Raw genomic sequence first — 22,797 nt, 5'->3', positions numbered from 1 at the left:
AAATAGTTTAACCTGCCTGCTTTCACCAAGTCTCACTCATCTCTATGAGCTGCCCTCCTGTTCCTGGTACCTATGATTCTGGTTATTCTGCTTTCAACAATCCTTTAGTTCCTCACAGAGACCTTACCAGATAAATGGGAATTGGAAATTCCTAAATGTTTTTGGTTCCTCCCCACCACTGCCTTCCCCCCCCAAGTTTTCTTATGTCCTTGTAGCCATGTTGGCAGGAAGTCCCTTCAGATATCTCTCTTCTGCTCCAACCTCCCATACCTCTCTGGGTGGAAGCCTAGTGATTTCTGCAGCCTCTATTTGCACAATTATATAAATAAATTTTTTAACTCTCTGCATCATTTATCTGATTGCAATTTTTAATCCTGTGCTGTGCAGCATCTACCTCAAAAGTTAGTGAAGGTCTCTTACTCTTTATCACTGCTGTGGCCATAAGAAACTAGTAAAGCTAAAAGAATAATTTTCTTATGCTGTGAAATTTGCCATGAACGTTTCAACCTAATGTTATTGGAAAGTACCTCATTTACTGCTTTATGCATATAGTATTTGCCCTGTTTGACAGAGTAATATTTTCAATTCTACACCAAATTCTACTCTCAGTTCACTGAAGCAGTGAGTTCCAAATAGTGTACTTGAACCCACTTCCTTCTCTTAATTTTACCATCTTTCATTGTTTGTTCCTTCCCTTTTTGTTTTACATGACTGAGAAAGGGTTGTGTTTTCCCTATATAAATCATAATCTAAAATATTTATGTTGAATCTCTTATCAGTTATGCCACACTACAAAGCATTGTTTGTATTGAAATCCATGTTTGTATTAAAATCCATCTTCCTACAAGAGCTTTTTTCCCCCTGGCAATTCTTGACCATTCTTTTCACTCTTTGCTCTTTAGTCTTCCAGATTCTTTCTATTGTTTGTTGGTGATGGTTTTGTTACATAATATCCCCCACAAAACTGCCATTGATTTAAACAAAAGGATTCTTAAATCCATTATATTATTCACTATTCTTTTCCTTGTTTGACTGAACATTTTGTTCTGTTTTTGACCACAACTGAACATTAAGCAGAAGCTGCCTTTGCACATGTTGTGCACCTCCTCTTTTTAAGTTCATTTGCAGCAACAGAGCTATTAAGTAAATCAGTTGGGTACTTTCCACTTTAAAATGTTATTAATGGAAATTTAGCAACTAAGGTGCATATACTTACTTTTGTTTTACTGTACATCTTGAAATGATATATCGGAGAGAAATCTTTACAGATATTGCCTTCGCTATTTTCCACTTTTCTAAGTGGAAAATTGCTCTCTTGGTAAAGAGGAAAACAAAAGATAAAGCAACGTAAAACAAGCTTATTGGTATATTCTGAAGGATACAAGAGTGCTTCCCAGCATTGGTGCAAAGTACCATATGCATGCAATGCAAATACCAGTCAATGATGTGCCATATATGGATCATACATGATCCATAGCTAAAAATTAAACTGAGAATGGAAAAGTTAAAAAAAAAAAAAGAAGAAAGTGTGCAGCTACAATGGAAACTTTCCTTAGATTCAGCTGTTCAAGGGTGATGTCTGTCTTAGTTGGAAGTGTTTGAGGATGTGGCAAATCTCTCCTGCCTACACTGGCACAAGCTCTGAGGTGGATGGACTATGAATGCATTGTACTGGCACATCCTCTTTCCACAAAAGATTCATCTTTGTAGCAAAACATCCACTTCTGGATGTCCTGAGGTACTTGAAACAAAGCACGTTGCTCTATGTGAACAAAGTTTTCAAGTTACTCCCTGGAGTCTGACATGAGTCATCTGGCTTTTATGTTCCTACACTTCTGCCAAGACAACCAGAAAGCCCTATAATTATAACGACTGGCATTCGTGGCACCACCAAGGCCCAAACTGAATTTTTTCTGGGTGTCCTACAGGTGGCACTGTAATTTCAGTATCATGAATAGTAAAGCATTGAGATCTCTGGATGTCTCCTTTACCTGACTTTGTATCCTGGAATTTTGCTGGGAGACAGATCTGAAGAAATGCAGCAGAATCCCTAGGCAGCAGAATCCCTCCATTCACCTTTGAGGAAACTAGTCTATAATATTCCAGTGAGTCAAAAAGGAAAAACTCACTTCAAAGCACGCAGTGACCTGCCTTATTTTTAGCAATGCCTATCACTTTGAAGAAGGATGAAATTTAATAGAGTGCCTGCTCTGTCTTTATAGACTAATGTGATATGTAAAATAAGTAAAGAGCTGTGTGGACAGAGCAATGAAAAGTTATTTAGATGTTTGTGCTATAGTTAGATGTTTATTCCTTCTTGAAGTCCCCATACCTGTGGCTGAAGCTGTTGAATACACAAGCCAGAAAAGTACCCAAAACTGCAAGGCCATGACTTTTAATGTTATTTGGTCCCCAAGCCCAGCAAAAATGTGACTTGAAGCATCTGTCTCATATTTTTAATAGGGTTATTAATTTTGGCTTACCACTGCATCAGTTAGTCAAAAAGGAAATGTGGGAACTAAAGATGGTTCATTTGAAGCCATTAGACCCAAGTGTCTGCAAATCTTGCTGTCATCCATGCTTGGATGGGGTTTCCTGGGACATAACTTGCAGGTGATCAAGAAAAAACAAACTGGCAGCACTTAATGCCCTGTCCTTCCATTTGTCCAAAGGGAGCTGGCCTCGGTGTGGCTGGGTTCAGGCAGCATGAGTTCTCCCACACCTTGGGGTCCAGGATTGGACTCTGGGGGCTCCCAGGAGATTGTGACTGGAGGGGTGCTCTGAGAAATGTGCTAGCAACAGAGGATTCACTGAGGCTTGGAGAGTGCCATTTGTTATAGGGTGCCTATAGTATGCTTTCTTCTGTCTTCCACAATGCACTGTCAGCCTCTTCTCAGGAATATTTTTTAAACCAATTTTCCATTTGTGAAACAAACATAAAAAAATTAAAACTAGCTATCTGGGAATATTTCTAATATTTTATTACCATCCCCTACCCCATTTCTATATGGCTTGGTTCTAGCATTAACAGTTCTGGCAGGCATGGCTTTTAACACCTACTTTGAAGCCTAACTTGTGGTTTGTGTAGTCATGGTTTGTAAAAGAGGCATCAGTTTCCTCTTGGGCAATTTCAGCATTGCAACTGCTTTCTGTAAGTGTTTCCTCTCTGCTTGTCAAGTATATGGAGCTGACCGGACAAGTGCAGCTGTTCGTCAGAATTCCTTGCTGGTAAGGCTGTGGCTTCTTTCTTTTTGCTTAAGTGACGGGTGTCAGTTATTTCTGTCTAGTCAAATCTATTTTCTTTTTCTTTAAAAAAGACAATATAATTTTAGCTGATGAGAAACAAGGCTCACTTGGTATAATAAAGGAAGTTCACTCTGGCAAGTAATTGCCTGTTTTTAAAGGCCTGTGTAAAAGATCTCACATTTCCCCCTCTCCCTGCCTTCCGCTTTGGCTAAAAAAATGCAAATGGACCACTAAAAAATAATGAAATAATTAGAAATAATGAAGTTTGTTTGTTGAGTGAGGACAAAGGGCAACATGTATATGAATGATTCTCTTCTGGACAAGTTCAATATAATTATGTTTTAAGATCCATCAAAGGACATGGTGACAGTCTAGTCATGACTGTTTCGTATAAATGAGATATTTGTGAAGACAAGTATTTAATATGGAAATTGAAGCAATTCCTTTATTGATTTTAGGTTTCTAGAAAAAAAAAGTGAAAATCTAGTGTCATGTAATGAGAATTTAGGGTGTAATATGGGAATAGACTGTAATGGGCTGTGGTGACAGCACTGAGCAGAATTATTTCTGTTTTCAATGTAAAAAGAATTTTAGAATACATTAATTTTAATGTTTCTCTCATACATATGAAATTGAGTAAACAGATGGTAAAAGAACTATGTGAATGGGTTTACAAATACTGTGAACAAAAGAACAGCTGGAATTAAAATTTCCTGTCCTTTGCACTGAAACAGGAAACCCAGACCCCTGGCTTTTTAGTTCTGGATTCAAGTTTTCCTCAACAAAATATGCCTTTAGGGAAAACAGAGATTAGCAGCTTGTATAATCATTCACTTACCTACTTACTTTCAGCAAGTTCTTGTAGGGTGATATCTTTCTTTACTGAGCTTAGTTGTATTAACTGGGTATCTGAGAAGATTTATTGTGTAGGCACAGGAACTTCAGTTCCGTTTTGCAGGATTTTCCTGCCTGCCAGTTATGCCAACGTTCAATAATTTGCGACAACTCAAAAAAGAAGAGAGAAACTATTTTGTAACTTCTTACGGAATGGCCTTTCTGTACTCTTCCCTGTGATAAAACTGTCTGGAGGCAAAAACTACCTCTCTGGGAAGGAGATTCCCACAGTGCCCCTCTCTTGGTGTTGACACTAGTGACAGAGCTGCGCACAATGTGACCAGGTAGAAGTCCTGTGGGATGAGGAGGCTGTGTGCCTCGGGTCGGGGATGCTGAAGCTCTCTGCTTTCAAATGCTCTATTACCTTGATGCATTTGCCCAGCATGCTGCCTCACTGCTACCCCTTTTCTATCTCAGGGTGATGGAAAGCTCTGTTTCACTTCACAAATGGCAAGAGCCATTAATGCCAGGCTGTTAATGTTCATGTTAAATTTTGGTGCAAGTTCTTTGCTACTTGTTCCCATGCATACTGAGAGACATGATTTCTTGCAGGGCTATCTGGTAGCCAGAACGCAGCATTTGCATCTCACTTCTTTGAGTGTGTTTCCTTGAGTAGGTAGCTGGGGGCTGAATGCTCAGCATGGCATCCTCTCCACCAGCTCTGTGTAGTCCCTGCAAGGTGACCACGGAAGGCATTGAGCCAACACAGGTTGAAGGGCTTCCTCATTTTTTAAGATGCTCTGTTTTTTCCTTGTTAATTCTAGATGTTTCCGTTTGTCCCCCAAATTCATCACTTACACGCTCCCCCATGATCTACCTAAACTAATAGTGACGTGGTTGTGGGTTAGTAGGTTGAGGACCAGTTTGGATAAAGATGAAGCAGAAAATGTCTTTCCTGATGCGTCACTCAGTGCTGATAAAATCATGCTGCATATTACACAATCACTAGACAGGGAGATGGGCACTGAGGTAATGTTGCGTGTGAAACTATACCTATTACCCCTATCTGCATTGCAGTTTCCTTCTCAACTGGAGCAAAGCTGCATCTTTTCCCTTAAGAATTTCTCTGAAAAACAGTACATGAAACTAAAGACATAGCTCATCAAAGTGTGTGCACTGTGTTTATGCTTTAGTGACATATATTTCTAAAAATATTTCCCTTTTGCAGCCTCCTCTACTCTTTAATTGCTCACTTCTCTTTCCTATCATCAAGTTACAGTCTGGCTGTCCTCCAGTGGAGTCTGTTTCTTTTGCTTTTGCTATGGGGCATCTATGGCATAAGTCCTGTGAATAGACTGTGTCTGTCCTCCTCTAACTCTATACCCTGCCTCTGGCTTAGCTGAGTCACGCTTTCTGTGTGCATATGCTTTCAGTTTTCCCCATGTTCTTGTCTCCTTTCTCTCCAAACAGGTCTTGTGGATTGCTTCCAAGAGGGAAGAAAAAAACTAATCAGCATAATAACATAGCTTTGTCTCACCTAATACTTTGACTGCTCCTCCTGTAGATATGGCTTCCTCATCCGGATAGAGCTCATCTTCCTTTGACTTGCCTACCTTGCTTTTCTTCAGAACCTCCTCCAGTTTTTCTCTCTTTCTCAGCTAGCATGTTTTCATTTCTTCTGTTAAATACAATCAGTGGACAAAACCCTCTCTGGTCTGCCATAATTTTATTCTGGCACTTACCTTCAATTTTATCTGAAAATCTCCTCTCAAACCCTTACTCTCTATGACTCTGTCTGCCAATGGTTCTCCACCTGTTTTCCAAGAACACTTACAAAATGCCTTTCAGAAGGTTGTGATATACCTCAAAATACTGTTTATGGTCTAATAAATGATACCGTCCTCTGATCCATTTCTCTTCTGCACCTTTTGTCCAAGTAATTTTATTCACAAACACCAGCATGGCTTATCCTCCTATGAAGGACAGATCTACTCCTAAACACAGAGGTGTATTTTTTTTTAACCAAATGTAGAGTTTGGCCTGTCTCTCTGATGTGTCGTGGATCAGCCTTTAATTGGATCCAGCCAACATGATCGACATCGGCCTTTCCTAAGTCATACTTGCTCATTACTGACAATGACATTGCGGTCTGAGCGGTTCTGTGTCCTCATTTGCAAACTATTGTTTAAATTTCGAACAAACTTTCAAATGTCTTCACTCTTCATACACAGAAATATACTGTTATCCAAGTTGTCATTATCTCATCTTTTCTGAAATCTCCTATTCTCTGGCATTAACAAAAGAAATTCTACCACCTCATATAAGTTCGGAAACTTACTGCAAGATTAATTTTCTTGCTTTGGTTCTTTGATGAATCTCCCATCTTATTTATTTACACTTCTGAGTAGCATTAAACACACTAAACCTTAATTCTCATTTTCAACTCTCTGGGATCCTTCCCTCCCTGGGATCCCTCTCTTAGTTTTACAAGCATTTGAATGTATTGTCTTTCATTATTTTTAAAAGTCATTTGCTATGAGACTAATGCAAACCTTGACAATGTCTGTCCTCAAGCATGCTGAGACCCAATATATGATCCTGATGGTTGTTGTCTCATTGTTATCCTGGAGTCTGTCTGCTTCCTGTCTACATCCTACTGTTGTATCCTGTCTTACAGTGGAACCTGCCAGGACCATTTCTCTTTTCTTCCCTGTTACTACAGTACCTGACACACGGTCCATTGTAATGGAAATAAGCACACTGCAATCCCTGTTGCTAATACTTCAGAAAAGTTTCTTCAACGATATTCTGGGTGGTAATGCTGTAAATCACTGCATATTTCCTTGCTTGGCTACATTCTGTAGCTCTTTGTTGTCCTTGTTCCTTGCAAAGTCTCAAGAGAACTCATGCTCTTATTCTGTGGTGCATTTAAGTCTATAAAGTTCTTCAGGAGCAGCTTCTGGGTACAAGCACCATCAAAATATCATACCAACTGAGTCATATTAACTGTGCTTATTTTCTCTTAATCTAAAGCAAAAGCAATTGCTAGGCAATTCAGTTCACCTTACAGGTCTTTCGTAGTTAATGTTTCAGCTGACACACAGTAATTTGCTTAAGTGTTTGAGTTTTCTGTAGCTCCTTAATACAGTCTTTAAATGATTTGTGTGTATCTTACAAAGTGTAAGGGGAAAGGAGATGGTGTCAAATAGTCAGATTTTCTCAGAAAGCAACAGTGTGAAGATGTTTGTACTTAGTAAGAAGCAGTATTTCCCACATTGGTCGTTTAACATCCCTTTATATAAGACCAAAATAGGAAATTGGGAGGGAAGGGAAGGGGGCTGGAATGGAGAAACAGAAATTATCTTTATTTCTTTATTTATTTACTAGAATTTAGTGCACTGGAATGGTTCTTTTCAGCTGTGATTTCTGTGTGTTTTCTCTATCTGGAGTCTTGTGTACTCCAGAACACTTAGAGCACTTTTCTTCCTGCTGAGAGGAAGATTGAATCTGTATTCTGAATTGCTGTGTAGTACATGCCATTGCAGGAGTAAGCAAGATCCTCCAGCAGTTTTCTGTCTTCTGGATGTGTTGTCTGTGCCCAGCATAAACTGCATTTCCAGCAAAGATACATTGTGAAGATAAAATCTTAGAAATATGGTGAATCACAGCTATTCAACTCTGGTCTTGGGTTCCTGAAACCACGAACAGACATCTTGGTCTTGTACTGGTTAATTGCTGACTCCTTAGGGCTTTTTCCAGTTCCTCCACTTTGATGATTTCTGATGAGATACACTTTCAGATGGTGGTTGTGTTCTAGCCTGTTTGTGTCCTGATGGAAGCCTTAGTACAGCTTTAGAGACAGCTACTTAGCATGTTGAGCTATTTTGTTCCTATTTTTGGGCCATAGTATAACTTCATACTATATCACATGATATTATATTTGGGTCCTATACTGCTGCCTGTAGATGTGCAAGGACCCTGGGTGCTCAGTTAGAGGCCATACCTTTCCTCTGCTGCTGCTTCCCCTGCTTCCACTTTTAATGATGTGACACATTAGGAACATATTGGTTGCACATGCAACATATTATGAAATGTGCTGAAAACTTGATTGACAACCAGTCGAACAGCTGTTCAACCTTCTGGCCTGACTTCTAAAGCTCTGTGGAGTTTCAACCTTGGCTACCTTGAATTCAACATTTCAGCATGCTTTTATTCCTATTATTGTGGTCAGCTCACTTTCTTCTGCTAAGAACTGGGGCTTAAACGCTGGATTGGCAGACATTTAATAAAAACCAACAACACAAGCATATTGAGAGTGAGTATTCTGGAATGTTTTGGAATAGCATGGATTTTTTTCTTCCTCATTTATCTCAATAAATCATAGATTGATGGTCAAAAGTCTGTCCACTTCATGAGAAGCGGGTCTCTTGTGCCAACCTTCTCATGAATTTGGATGAATTTTATATTATTGCTTAATTGAATTTAAGTTATAAAATTGAAATTTAAGGACTGTAATATAATTTGAAAAAAAATATTTAAAATCAGGACATATTAAACTTTATGTCATACCATGATATTAAACTTTCTGTCAAGCCACTTGATATTGTGGCTTGATTCCATTTCATGTTTTTGTCATCCTATGTTGGGCTATAGGTTTCAGCAAAAATAAATATTAATGCAAGGAAGAAATTAATATTGTAAAGAAATAGAACAGGAAAAAGTATTTTTGTCTAAATAAACATTTAGCTGTTAGACAGTTTATTTAATTTATATTTTCATATTAAAAAATTTCCTTTGATTTTCTTTTATGGTAAGATTTCAAAACTTCATAGTTTCTAAAAAATTTTGTTATATACTCTATTATAAAATCTCTGTGGAGAGCAAATTTTTTTTAATGAAAAAATTGGTTTGTCTGAGATTTTCCATGGAAGACAAGTACAAAGTAGAACTAATGATAACCTGAAGATGAGAAATCTGTGGTCATGGTTATGGTGTTAACAACTGTGGTAGTTTGAGCCACGTTAGAAATCTAAAAATCCAATTTTCAGGCTTCTCCACCCCCTCCCACAATTATCCCAACACTACTGAAGAGAAACTTTCAGGCCAGAGGCTTCTATAGGGGAAGGGGAAGTATATACATTTATTTACACAAATAAATACTATACAAGCTAAAGACAACTATATATATATTACATCTCTATCAATCAGTCCTTTCAAGCCCCTCCTTTAAGTTCAGTCCAGGAAAGAGCCTTTTCAAAGCTGGAAAGCAACCAGTCCTTCCGTGGGAGTGTTCTGGGCCTGAACGCTCCCCCCTCACCAAGTTCCAGTTGTTTTGTTGCAGTCTCTCCTCCTCATAAAGTCCAGGAAGATAGCTTTGAGTCCTTGCTCTCCTGCCACTGTGTGATCTCTCTCTCTCTCTCATACCTTGGTTCGTAGGCTGCTGCAGTGTGGTTCTGCTTAGCAAGTGTCCACGTCCTGGCATGTGGATTTCTCCTCAGGTTTTCGGTTGTCCTGCGTGGCAGAGACATCCTCCGGGCCCCTTTCTCTCTCTCTCTGGGGGGGAGGGGGTCCATCTCCAATTTCGCTTGGGACTCTTTCTCCCGAGCGCCAGGCCTACCTCCACGGCCCATCCACTTGGCTCAGCTTCAATGCTGAGCCTCTCCTCCACTTACAGTGGAGGGACAGAAAGCCCCCCTCCACAGCTTAGCTGTAGAAAAGGAGGGGGGAGAAGGCTTGGCTACAAAGCCAGCCTCTCTCCTCTTACCTCAAGTCAGATTCAGGTACTCACGTGAGTCTCTTCTCTCACTGCACACACTCAAAATGCTGCCTCTAACTCTGCTCTGAGCTAGGCAGAGCTGGGGGGGGCCGCAGGGCTCCTCTCTCCCCCCCCGGAGGGGAGAGAGGGAGCCCAGCCACCCCCCGGCCTTCCACACCTACACGCAGCAGACACCAACAGCCCAAGTGCCAACACAGAACTCTCGCCAACAGCTTCCGGTGGGCTGTGTATATATGATTTTGAGCAGAAGCGAACAACATGAATGGTGATTGGCTCTTCAGGGAACACTGCCCTGGCACCCAATCACCTCTGAGTCCCCCTCTTCTCGAGGGGGGGCCAATCTCAAACCATGACAACAACTTAGTGTAATATATCTCACATTAGGTGATGGGATATAAGGTTGTCATATTGGCATGTTAAAGGCGTTTAAGCATGATGCTTATCTTGTTCACGTTTAGACATCTCAAGTTTTTTATTCATCACTGAAAAAAACAATGAGGGTGGGCAGTAATAGCTCTTTCCCAGAAAAGCAAAATGCTTACTGGTATGGAGTAGGACTTCTGTATTCAGATGTTCTGCTTGGACCACTGTGTTCTCACTGAGATGTTTTTGGTCATGCCTGCATGTCTAAAAGGCACCACAACCCAGCACGAGGTAGAAATTCAGTTGTGTTCTGCCAGTGATGTGCCTAGAGGAGTTGTATCCAAATTTGTCAATGCTCTTTCAATCTTTCCAATCTTTTCTAAGACATTAATAAGACAGGAGTATTATAACCTTGTGTTGCTTGAGAATTCTTCCAAAAGATATGTGCTAATTTATAGTATCTGGTCAGAAGTCACGAGAACAACAGAAACAGGATGCATTTTGGCACTTATTTGAGTAAAGCCTGAGAGATCAGCTAGGAAGACAAATACAGCATTTCTTCCAGTGTTAGAAAAAGTCTTGAAAGTTGTGCCCTCAAGTGAGTTGATTTAAACCAGGACAATTTAAATTACAAGCATTTCAAATCCTTCTGCTAGCCTCGGACTCTTTAACTGGTATAAATTAGAGCTCTGCTGCAATGGGAAATACCAAGCGTGGGATTGATTTTCTCCAAACATTTACCTCTCATTAATTATTTCTACTGCCATGGGGCTTCTGTTGCCAAAATGGCAGATGGCATGAGAGGGAAAACTGAAGTAACAAGTTAAAATAATTTATTTAAAGAGGAACATAAAAGTGAAAGTAACTGTTGAGGCTGCAGTTACTGTGAGATATACATTGCCATTAAATAGGTGATAATACTAAACTTAATTTGTATTGATTACTATTTTTTTATCACTGAGAAGTCTAAACTTTGACTATTTGCTTTTCTTATATAAAACTGGAAAGATATGCATACAACAATTACTTTGAAAAATGGAGATACTCTATATTGGAGTACACTTATATAAATATAAAAGGAAATAAACAGCTGGGAACATTTTAGAAGAAAAACAGAAGAGAGGAAGTCTCTCCTCAGAAGAAAAATGAAAGACAGACACAGATTAACTTTGTGTAGAGTGTTGTGACAACCATAATATGGTGGAATTTAAGGGCAAAAGTTTGGTGAAATACAGCCTATGACATAAAAAATCCAGATCTTCTGGGAAATTCTGGAAATTGTTCCTGTGAAAGAACAAGTTCAGATTTTAGTTCTATGTAAATAGCTTTGCCATATTGATTTCTCCTTTCAGAAAAGGCTCACTGCTTTCCTTTCAGATTTAACTACAGTGAGGGCAACACCATAGAAAAAGAAGTACAGAAAAGTTTTTCTTTCTATAAGATTCAAGAAACGAGTGTCTAATGTAGTCAGATCTGCATTTGCAGGAACAGCAAATAGTCATCTCTAATGATTTATTTCTTTGTGCAGATGTTCTGGCAAAGGCTATAGGGTTTAAGAAGCAAGAATTATAGTAAATCTTGGATGCCTAGAGGCATTGAAGACTGAAGATAAGTACTGCAGCAATCATTTGCAACCAGTCATTGGGGTTTTTTTAAGTTTTATTGCAGCTCTCAGGGCCAACCAGTTTGTTATGCTACCCAGTTTGGACAAGACCCCCTTTTCACACTGGTGAGGAGCTATCTTCTAGCAGGTATTTCATACTATGTTCTTTTTGTGTGGTGAAGCAGGCTTTCTTCTCTTGCTTATTGCAGACATAAGTCAAAGTAAATATGGCTGGTAGCAATTTAAAATGAGAATTAATCTGTTTAAAAGGAAACCATATCTACTGCTGAAATAGTCTAGAAGCAAGCAAGCCACTGATAATTAAACTGGATTCCAGGGCAACGTACTTCTAGGAACAACTTTTCATCATATCATTGAGCTTTCATTCTAGATGGGTTTTTTTTTGGCCTCTCATGGGTCCATATCTGCTCTAACTCAGACATATGAGAACAGCACTGGGCTCTCAGTTGCCTGTCCAGCTTGGTGGCCTGCCTGTCCTGGACCTTGGAGGAATTCTATATTATATAAGATCATGTGGACCTGGATGTTGAATTGAGGAATGGGCGCTGGCTAAATTTCTCTGGAGAAGCTATGATGTCAGCAGTCTAGTTTTCTCCATTCTCTTGTTCCTGGGGAAATGCCTTTCAGCCATGGGGAAAAGAAGACCTCATGCAAATCTGTATGGCTGACCAGACTGCATTGTAGTGCAGAAGCAGTTCTGCCCTCTCTGGTGACACGTGCCAGGACAGTTTGTCATTGCTATATCTCTCCCCACTGAGATTGCTCTCTTGCAGAGGTGATGTTTGAGTGCATGTACTTTGTGTGCTGTGGTGGGTGGGAAGAAGACAAACTCTTCAATGGTCCTGACCTTTTGATAAGGAACCAAACACAACTCTGAAGACTTCAATTTCTTGAGAACTTTGTGAATGTGGAGGGGAAGCCTTTGATGGAAGAAGCAGCAAGTACTCCAGTTATTTCTTTCCTATTTCATCCTCATAATCATCAGCACAATGATTTTGCTTTATTTTTTAAAACTTGTTTTCTTGGCACTTCCCTGGAAGTGTCAATGCTGGCCTTTTGTATAGTGCTGTTGGTGAAATGAACTCTGCCTGAGTGGGAGAAAGAAGACTCTCCTCTAATCTTCAGAGAGTGCAAACAGTAGCAATTTTTGCTGGCCTTTTGTTCTCAAACGCAGAAGTCAAAAGCATGCTCCTGTTATCCTGATATATTACAGTGCAGTTGCGTCAGTTGTAATGGGACTAGATTTCCTTGTTACATCACTCAACAGGGTGGCAGCTCAGGGAATATTGCTCAGGGTTTTTGGACAGAGGAGAAACCATCATCCACAGTGCCCTGGAGAACACCTGTAAATGCAGGAAGAGCTAAAGCTTCTGCTCTAACCTTGGCTTTGCTGCCTGAAATCAAATTATCCCCACTAACAAGATGCCTTTGGCAATGTGTGGATGGGGACTGATCCCCTCCTGGGGCAGCCTGGTAGTGCTGTGAGGCTGTAGGGAGGCCATTCCCCACCTCAAGGAGTCCTGCTTCCCAGGAGGCTTTTCATCCCAATGACTACTGGATGGGAAAAAGTAAAAATTCTCCAAAATGAAAATGTCACTGTGTTCTGCTGGGCAAAGGACCCTAAAGTCAGTGCATTCTTGAAATGGCACAGGGCAGAGCTGAAATCTGGGGTGTGCCAGGCAGCCTACCTATGTCAGCTCTATCTGGCAGAATTTTTTTTTATTATTTTAGGAAATCTGATTCATTTTGATAACAATACCTTTTCTCTTTCTTTTTTTCCTCTGAACCTTGTCCTCCAAACTCACAATTTTTTCAATTTTTACCTTCCATTGGATTCATAAACCTTCAGCAATGCCATGACAGCAAATGTTTGTCAAAACTGCCTTCCAATGAGTATGTCCCAGGTGCTTGTCACTGCGAAAATCCATGTTTGCAAGTAGTGCAGCTGTTCTGTACCTTTGTGCTGCAGCTAAACATGCCCTTGTTCTTTCTTTACATGCTGGGCATTGCAGTGTTCCCTCAAAACTGTCTTTGCGGAAAAACTGTTCTGAAAAAACAGAGGAGGAATGACGGTTCTTCTGCCCTCATCTGTATCTTTTTGCAAGGGATTTGCTTTGAGAAACCCCTTAGATAGTTGTCTCAGGAGGGGCTATAGGCTTTGTGCTTTTTTTTCCTGTCTCCCTTTTGTGTTTCATCTTCTGGGACAGCAGAAATCTGTGCATTTTTTGGAAGAGAGCAGAACACCAGGGAAGTGCTTCTCTAGTCCTGAAGTGTTTACTTGCACCTTAACTGCACTAACTCTTCATCCATTTCTGCAGCCAACTTAACTTTACCTGCTTTTATTGCGTACCACCCCCACAAAAAAAAGACAGCTAGAAGACAGTAAGAACTGCAGTGTTGCACTCAGTGTTTCTGCAAACTCTTCCTTGGCCTTCAAACATAGCAGCAGTAGGAAACAATTCAACACTTCAAGGAGTTTGGGGTAGACACACTTTGTTAAGCATGTCATTTTGATTTCTCATTTTGGTCTGTGAGGCTGGAGCACATATCTTCTGTTGAACCTCTTCATTCTCTCCAGCCCCTCTCCTCCTGAAGGCAGTGAGGTTTGACTCCTGCAACTGCTTGTTCAGAGGTCTCAGCACGTGTAACCTGCTGCTCTTGGGCTTCCCAGCTGGACTGACAGGACCTGGCTATGATCCAAGCAGGGTGATGTCTCCAGACCCTTTTCGTCTCCAACACAGGAGCAGTGAATTTTGTTCCAGTTTTTCCTGGCCTTCTCCCAAACAGAGTCAGAAGTTATCTTTTTGAATTGCTTGCAGTTGAGGAAATGCATTTGAAAATAAGGTTATAACCAATGGTATTCTAAAATATAATGGCATTAGATATGAAAAATGCAGTTTCTTGTTGTTAAGCCTGTGAAAAGAACCCTTTTGTCTTTTCGAAGTGTAACATTTGTTCAACAAGCTTGAATTTATCCATTGTGGCCAAAGCTGAAGGTATACTTTGACAATTATGTCTTATGACTAATCTTTAATGGACTTGCTCTTTCGGATGCTAATGGTGAATCTGTAGTTTCTTCTGATATTTGGAAACACAGAGTCATGTGGACCAGGTTGGATGGGATACATTATCCAGGGTGGGATGGTCCATGAACTTTTGTGAAGAGTGCCTTAACATCTGTTTGTCACTGCCCTAAGGCAAAACACAAAGCTTAATATCCATCTTCCCTGGTGAGCCAGTAAGAAAGAGAAAATCTGCACTTTAGAAACTCCTGGTACAAGTTAGATAGTTGATTTAGACAGCTGATTTAGGCAGCTGATTAACCGGTTAAGTAATTGACTAGATCTGACTAATTAGTGGTTAACGGTAAGGTTCTGTCAGATTAAATTGATCTCTAGTAAGCCAAAGGACAATTATGAGCTTGCAATCACTCTGATTATTTTCCCCCTGCATTGTTACAAGAACCCTGGTTAGAGGTAATGAGATAATTTAGGACTATTATGTAAGGCTGTCTCCTTGCCACAGGACAGTGCTTCAAGCGCTGCTATAAATTGGGGCAGTGCAATTCCCAATGTCTGGTGAGATATGTGATTAAGTAATAATTGTTTTTTTTGGGGAAACTTCTGTAACGCTGTCATTAGTTTCATATTGCCTGTCAATTCATTGCCCATTGAAGTGCAGATTGTTGCAGGCAGACAAATAAACAGAAAACAAGCATAGAGGTTAAAACTGGTGACCACTGTGAGAAATGTAAACAAAAGGTTTAAAGCTCTTTTTCCAGGTTATCTACAGCCCTGGCTTGGTGTTTGGTAAAGCAGAAATTTTCCTTTTGAGTAGTCTGTGTCAATGCCATCAGAATAGGAGCTTAGCTACGCACAATTAAGGTGCTTCAGCAACACAAATAGTTTGAGTCATGTTGCATGTCTCAAATATTTTGATCAGTAGCACAAAGAAGTATGTCCACTCTGGATGTCATCTGTTGGATGCCTGGAAGGCATGTCTGGCAAGCTTATACCACTATCATTGCATATTGATGTACTCGCTGTAGCTTGTAATTGGTAAGAGACAGCATCAGGCCTTGTGGATTTTGACTTCCCCAAGAGGAATATAACTAATGAAGCAAGATAGATTTTTGCAACTAGAATCATTGAAACCTCACTGTTTTCTTTTTTTATCTCTTCCCTTTTTTCCACCCCTTCAAATTACCTTTGATCTTTACAGAGATATTTCTATATATTTCCAAAGAGATGATGAAGTCAATTTGACTATCTATGATTGCAAGATATTTCTGGTAAGACACTTGCTGTGTTTCCACATTTGTTGCATCAGTCATTACTCATGTACCTACTTGTTTACTACTCCTCTTGGAAGAACAGGGGAGAAGTGAGACTAATAAAGCTGTGCACACTGATAATTTATTCAGTTGTTAAATCAAAATAAAAAAGCCCTCAAAAACTTGATTTAGAAGTCTTTTAGGTGAAACCACATTTAACATAATGTATTCAATTTAGATTGAAATTAAATGAGTTATACTGGGCACCTGTAAGAAAAGCCAAAGGAATGTAGGTATGGTTTACAAGCTGATAATGTAAATCCATCCCCTTTGCTTTTATCCAGTACATCCATTGTGATTTGTCTTCCAGAAAGTGAGAAATTCAAGTCTGGTTTATTGTTTATGAAGTCCTTTGAAGTGGGAGAGGTTTTACTCTGCCTTGTTTTATTTTCTCTCTTTGGCTTGTTCCACTTCTCAGTTTTAGCAAATTGAACATTCATTACAGCAGACTGCAATCCTGTTGCATGTTTTCCATGTGGGTGCCTTAATCTGTAGGCTGGAGGGTTTTCCTTTCCTTCTGTTCCTAGAATTTATCTTGTTGCAAATGGAGGGGTTTAGGAAGAGAGCTACAATCTCACACACACCCTTGGGGGTAATACCCCACTTCAATTTCAGTGTCCACTTGAGTCTAGATGAGGATACACACATGTGTCTCCAGTCTGTAATACAGCACTATGAGTTCTGTGAAATGTGGTGATCTGGCCCAAGTTTTCTCCTGCTACAGCTACTCCAGTTAGGAATCAGGACACCCTCCTGATGGTATGAACTCAAGTGTTGTTGCTTACCAACCTCTCACTGGCTTGCAAAGCTCTTGAGCTCAGGTGTAGCTTTTGTGGGGTGGGAAACCTTTCTGTTGGCAAAACTGCCAGCCCTGAGCATGCTTCTGGGCTGACACAGTGTGACCACCTACCTCTGCGCAGAGGGAAAGTGAGAGGCACTGCTCATCAGGGGATACCAACTGCAGCCTGTGTGAGGAGATTATTGGTGGTGGGGGACTATGGTTCATAGAGACAGCCCCTACAGATTCATGATGGACCATCCAGTAAGGCAGATATCAACTAGCTCTATTTGAGTGGTCACATTTATCCAGCTCCTTCTCCTAATTTACCTGACTGTTTAGAAAGAATAGATAGTTTTTCCACTGTGCACCTACATAAAATTGAAAGGGATGACTTGTTTTATTGTAGTGCAGTGATAAACGGGTTATGCCCTTCTGAAATGTTAGTTTTGCAACAGTTGAGTATACTTGAGTGAATATAAAAATCCCAAGGCCATTACACAGTGTAACTAGTCTCACTCAGGTTGGGTTTACTTAGGAGAAATAAATTCAGATTAAATGTTTGGGAGTTATTTCTGTAGTGAACATGTAATTTTTTAAAAATATCTTTCATTATACAGGGAATAATAAATTATACTCAACTATAATGAGACAGGGACCCCTGGTGGCCTAGTGGTTAGGATGCGGCACTCTCACCGCTGTGACCCAGGTTCGATTGCCAGTCCCCTGGGCAGATGGAGCTCGTTAGCCCTGTGAGGCCATCCATCTATGAGAAGGTCACTCTAAACAAACCTACATCCTGAGGACCTCACTGCCATTGTCCAAGCTTGCTTGGCCCCGGCAGATGAACCTTAGGATTAAAGGGTGGGCTCAGTTCAGCGCATGCTGTGTCTCACCTAAAAAAAAAAAAAAAAATCCATTGCGCAGGCTTGAAAGGTAAAAGACCTTTCCTAAAATCTTCGTTCGCGAAGACTGGCCATACATAATGAGACAGAAGTCAATGCTTCCTTTGAAAACTGGATTCTGGCTCAAAGACTGCTTATCCAGTTTCTGGAAACCAAACAAATGTTTGAGTTAAAGTCACTGAGAAGAGTTTGCTGAAATCCATTTCAGCTCCTTTGGCACAAATCACGCAGGCGGAAATGTTTCCTTGCCAGTTAACTAGCGCTTCTCCTCTTGCTCCTGGTACTGTGTCTGATTCAAAGCTGTGCAATTCCTCCCCAAACCCAAGGTACACATGAAATGAAGAAATGACAGGGAAAAGGTCATGTCTCAATAATTATAATAATAAGATCTGTTATTCCCTTGCTTTCTGGCTCTGTGTTTGAGGCTCAGTGTTAATGTGCTTGTATAACGAAAGGTGTTTCCTCTGCTTGTTTATACTAGGTATGATTTCTAAACATCCTTGAAATTATTGGCCATAACATCTCTCCTCATAATGATATTACTTCAACTTGAGCCACTTACAGAAAGTACTTCTTTCTATTTTTGAACAGAAATGACGGAGAGCCAGAAAAATATGTATTTGTTTGCTTTTCTATTTTTGGTTTGAAATTGCTGGAAGCCAGTAGGTGGGTTTTTATTTTATGTAGGAAGATTTTATTTTCAAACTAAAACAAATATTATGTATGAGGAGTGGCACATAAATAACCAGTTCTAGTAAAAGGAAAAAGTTCTTGTTAGAAATTCTTCTGAAGTGTGGCTCTATTTCTTGAAATCCTTTCTTGCTTGCTTCAGCAGAGTCTTGTATCCTCTTCTATTTCCCTCAATGATTCTTTCAGATGCAGAGGGGTGAGTTTTATAGGAACTTTGCTGGCGCTAAAACACTGGTATGTTTTCCTTTGTCTTGTACACTGCACCAATTCATCATCTGTCCATTCTACCAACCAAAGGAAAATCATGCAGGGAGTTGACTAGTGCTTGTGTTAACAAAATTAAATCACCTAATCTGTCACCTAAATGGATAACCACTAACTTGGTATGTCTTTGGAAAATAAACTCTAGTGTCTACTGTTGGACTGCACAGATTTTGGTCTCCAGGAAGGAAAATTACAATCCATTATGAGGTCTCATCCCATTCAGGAGAACCAGAAGGTTTCCTAATTTGAATCCCCAGAAAACACTGGGAATTACTCAACCAAAACAGGAATCAAAATTCTATAGATTTCTTTAAGATTAAAAACCAAAATGAACAAAAATAATTCATCCCCGATATTATTTATTCTCTCTGCATTTCCCCTAAAAAACCCAACCCCACCCAACTCCAAAAACCATTGCAACCAAGCAAAAAGCAACCCCCCAGCCACACCGATGAGCTTTATTCTGTTTATTTCATAGAAGAGTTTGGATAGTTTTGAGTTAGTGTTACTTACCATTTGTTGACTTCTAAATCAGCAAAATCAGTTCACATAACACAGCATTATCTTTGGAAAAGTGTTTTTTTTTGTGTTGGAGGATAGAGTTGGCAGAACAAAATGTATTAAAATATTTTTTTTACTCTATTATCAAGATTTATGTTATGTGAAAATATAATACAAAGCTGAAGTACAAAAAATTTTCTCTTTTTGCAGCTTTTCCACTAAGCTTTGAAGCCATTCATGGAAGCTGATGGCAATGTTCTCGTAAGTATAATTGAAGTTATGTCAGAGTTATTGATCAGCTGAAGAGGTCATATCTTGGGATTGTATCCTTGTAATCATAGAAGACTATGAGCAGCATAACAGAATAGCATATGTGAACAGCATCAATATCCAAACAAGGTCTTGCTTATAGGCCAGGCCAAGTGGTGAGGTTACCCCAGTTCTGTTCTAAGGATGAAATTAAATCTACTGCATGTGCCTGATGCCAGGGGTGCCCTCACTTCTAAGTCCAACTCTTCAATGGATGAGAAAACAGTAACATAAGATACATGAGCTTAGCAAAGGATTTTCTTAGCCACACATCTGTCTAGCCCCTAGGAAGCTCAAGAAAAGTATAGCTCTGTAGAATATAACTGTAGATCCTGGCTGCCTTTGGTGCCTTCTCAGACTCATTCACTGTGAGTTGAACTTCATGTGACATGAATCCTGGTGTTCACTGTTAGCCAAATGCCCCTGCTTTTTCCTGTAGAATCAACTTTTTTTGTTTCCCCTGAAACAGCTTCGTATACCTATTTCACCGCATTTTTTTCTCCTGGGGACTTTGCATGTTGCAAGCCCTTCAGTCTCCAGGCAGAAGCATCCCTTGGTGTGATCCTTGGCTGTTCCTGGCAGCTGCCCCAGATCCAAGACACCTACAGCCTTTGACACAGCTCCCTGTGATTAGGAAGGGTCAATTACCCTTTAACTGGTGGTCATGAGGAACCTACCCTGAGTGCAGCCAACAGTCCAGTCTGTGCAGCAGGGCATGAAGAAGTGAAATAAGGGGGACTCAATTGAAACTGTGCTGTATTCAGGCATGGTGGTAACAGGGCAGCTTCCCCCAGTAGATGTAGGAACAGCTGTCCCTCCTGGGGCAGAGGTTTCCACACAGACTGGGTTTTTTTGAGGGGGTTTGCAGCCCTCCAAGTCCCAGATTGCAGGAGGTGTTAGGACTTCTCCTTGAGGCCAGGAGAGATGGCCCTCTGTCTTGCGGGAGCTGTGCCATCTTGGAGGAGCTGTGCTGACAAGTGAAGGAGATAAAGGAGGAAGTGTGCAGACTGTGCAGCATCACAGTAAATGAAACGGAGAGAGATAGGGTCTTCTCTGAGACAAAATGACTTGATGACCATCAGTCCCCACCTGCAATTGAGAAGTAGGCACTGTCTACCCCCACTATCAATGTAAGCAAAACTTCTGCAGAAGGGGAAGGATGGAAGTTGATTATTTCTTGTATCAAGACAAAGGCTCCTACCCCTCCTAAGAACTTGCAACTGCAAAATATGTTGACTGCCCTCATAATTGAAGTGAAACCAGATGTGCCTACCAGCAAAGGACCTAGTTCACCTAACTGTAAAACATGCAAGGCTACCAAGAAGAAATGGTGAGACACTGCAATGGGGGAGTCCCTGCTGTGAGAGACAGAGGCATCCCTCTGTAGGCCTGACCAAGCATCTAGAGAGTTTTGCTGCCTGGTAGGGGCCAGAATCTAGGATCTTGTGGAGAGACTGACAAAGCCTGTCCAGCCCTCTGACTTCTATGCCATATTGTTATTCCATTTGAGCACAAATGGTACTGCTAGTGGAAACCAGTACATGCTGGGGGCCATAGAGCTGAAAAGTAGCTTTGCAGAAAAGGACCAGGGAATCTTGGTGAACATCACGCTGAATATGAGCCAGAAACGTGCCCACGCTGCAATGAAGGTAAATGGTATCTTTGGCTGCATTAGACAAAGTATTGCCAGCAGGTGAAGGGAGGTGATAATTTATTTTGTGCTAGTGAGGCTGCCCCTGGAATGCTGTGTCCAGTTCTGGACTTCTCAGTACAAGAGAGACATGGATGTACCGGAGAGGCCCAATGAAAGGCCCCAAGGACAATTAAGGGACTGTAACATCTACAATACAAGGGAAGACTCAATGAGCTGGGACTGTTATCTTGGAGAACAGGCTCAGAGGGATCTTATCAATGTGTAAATACTTGAAGGGAGGGTGCGAAGAAAAGGACATGGTGGTGATGCCAGGTTGACAGTTGGACCTGATGATCTTAAATGTCTTTTCCAACCTTAAAAATTCTATCATTCTTTTCAGTGGTGCCCAGTGACAGGACTAGAAGTGATGGGCACAAACTGAAACACAGGAGGTTCCCTCTGAACACTTCTTTACTGTGAGGATGACTGAGCACTGTCACAGGTTGCCAAGAGGGACTGTAGAGTCTCTACCTTTGGTGATATACAAAAGCTGTCTGGATGTGGTCCTGGAAAACCAGTTGCAGGTGTGGGGTGAACTTAGATGACCTCCTGAAGTCCGTTCAAGCTCAATCATACTGTGATTCTGTGGAAAAATAGGACCTCTAAACTGACAGAAGTCTTTGCTGAAGTTGTCATCTTTTCTCATGCTTTTGCTCATCACTGGAGCCTGCCTGGCACAGAAGTGGCTGTGAATAATGCACAGTTGTACAGGTTTCTTTGTAATTGGCTCACGGGTGTATTTGCCAAGTGGAGGAGTAATGGACAGCAAGCTTGAAGTCTCTCTTGTTCTGCAGGATCACTATCCCATCCTGTTCAGCGCTCCCAAACCTACCAAAAAAGATTAAAACCTGTTCTCTACTGCCAGTCTTGCACAAAAAATGTATGTTTTTCAATTATTCAAGAGCTTTCTGAGAATTATTGCTCTTAGATTTTCCCTGGTAACTAGAAAAGATAGAAATAGATCTGTTGTTCTTGGTTTGTTTTCAGTTGAACCTGCTATAATGAAATAAATAATTTCCCATTTTGAGCTTTATAGAAAAACATCCACCACTGTCAGAAGCCAAACCATTAGTTTCAGATTGTTCCAGTGACTATGTCTGCCACTTACATTACATTCATATCTGAAACTGCTGTTATGCCCCTGGTACCACTGGTTTTATTGGCAGTAACTCTGCCGTAAGCAGTTTTCTCTCTGTTCTGCACTGGTAGGAATGTCTATAAGAGTGAAACTTAAAAGTATCTCTTAATCAATATTCAACCCGGGTTCACTGAAACAAAAGATTATTAACTTTTATAAACCAGTTTTCAGAGGAGGAAAACTTTAATTTACTTCTTGAGGAAAGGTTTGCCACTGGAGACTTGCTAATGTGTTGTATTCTCATGGAAAATTGAATCCAAACTCTGCTGGTGAGGCATTTTATGAATTTGTGGTAGATTCATTTAAATGCAGGTTTCCTATTGGTTTGAGATGAAAATAGTTT

At 40.5% G+C, this 22,797-nt stretch overlaps 1 protein-coding gene across 2 annotated transcripts in view; it reads left to right on the top strand.

Moving 5' to 3' along the window:
* The window catches only part of IPCEF1 (interaction protein for cytohesin exchange factors 1), a 77,669-nt gene that overhangs the window by 12,571 nt on the left and 42,301 nt on the right, over positions 1-22,797 (top strand). For both annotated transcript variants that reach the window (XM_027688679.1, XM_027688687.1), the window contains exon 2: positions 19,525-19,575. In XM_027688679.1, coding sequence (XP_027544480.1) covers positions 19,552-19,575 — 24 coding nt within the window. In that variant the 5' untranslated portion in view covers positions 19,525-19,551. The remainder of the gene's footprint in view (positions 1-19,524; positions 19,576-22,797) is intronic.

Source organism: Neopelma chrysocephalum, unplaced genomic scaffold, assembly GCF_003984885.1.
Source record: "Neopelma chrysocephalum unplaced genomic scaffold, ASM398488v2 Primary Assembly neopelma1_23, whole genome shotgun sequence".
In the NCBI taxonomy this organism is placed as follows: domain Eukaryota; kingdom Metazoa; phylum Chordata; class Aves; order Passeriformes; family Pipridae; genus Neopelma; species Neopelma chrysocephalum.
The sequence above is the reverse complement of the archived record's forward strand: the minus strand, read 5'-3'. Positions and strand labels throughout refer to the sequence as shown.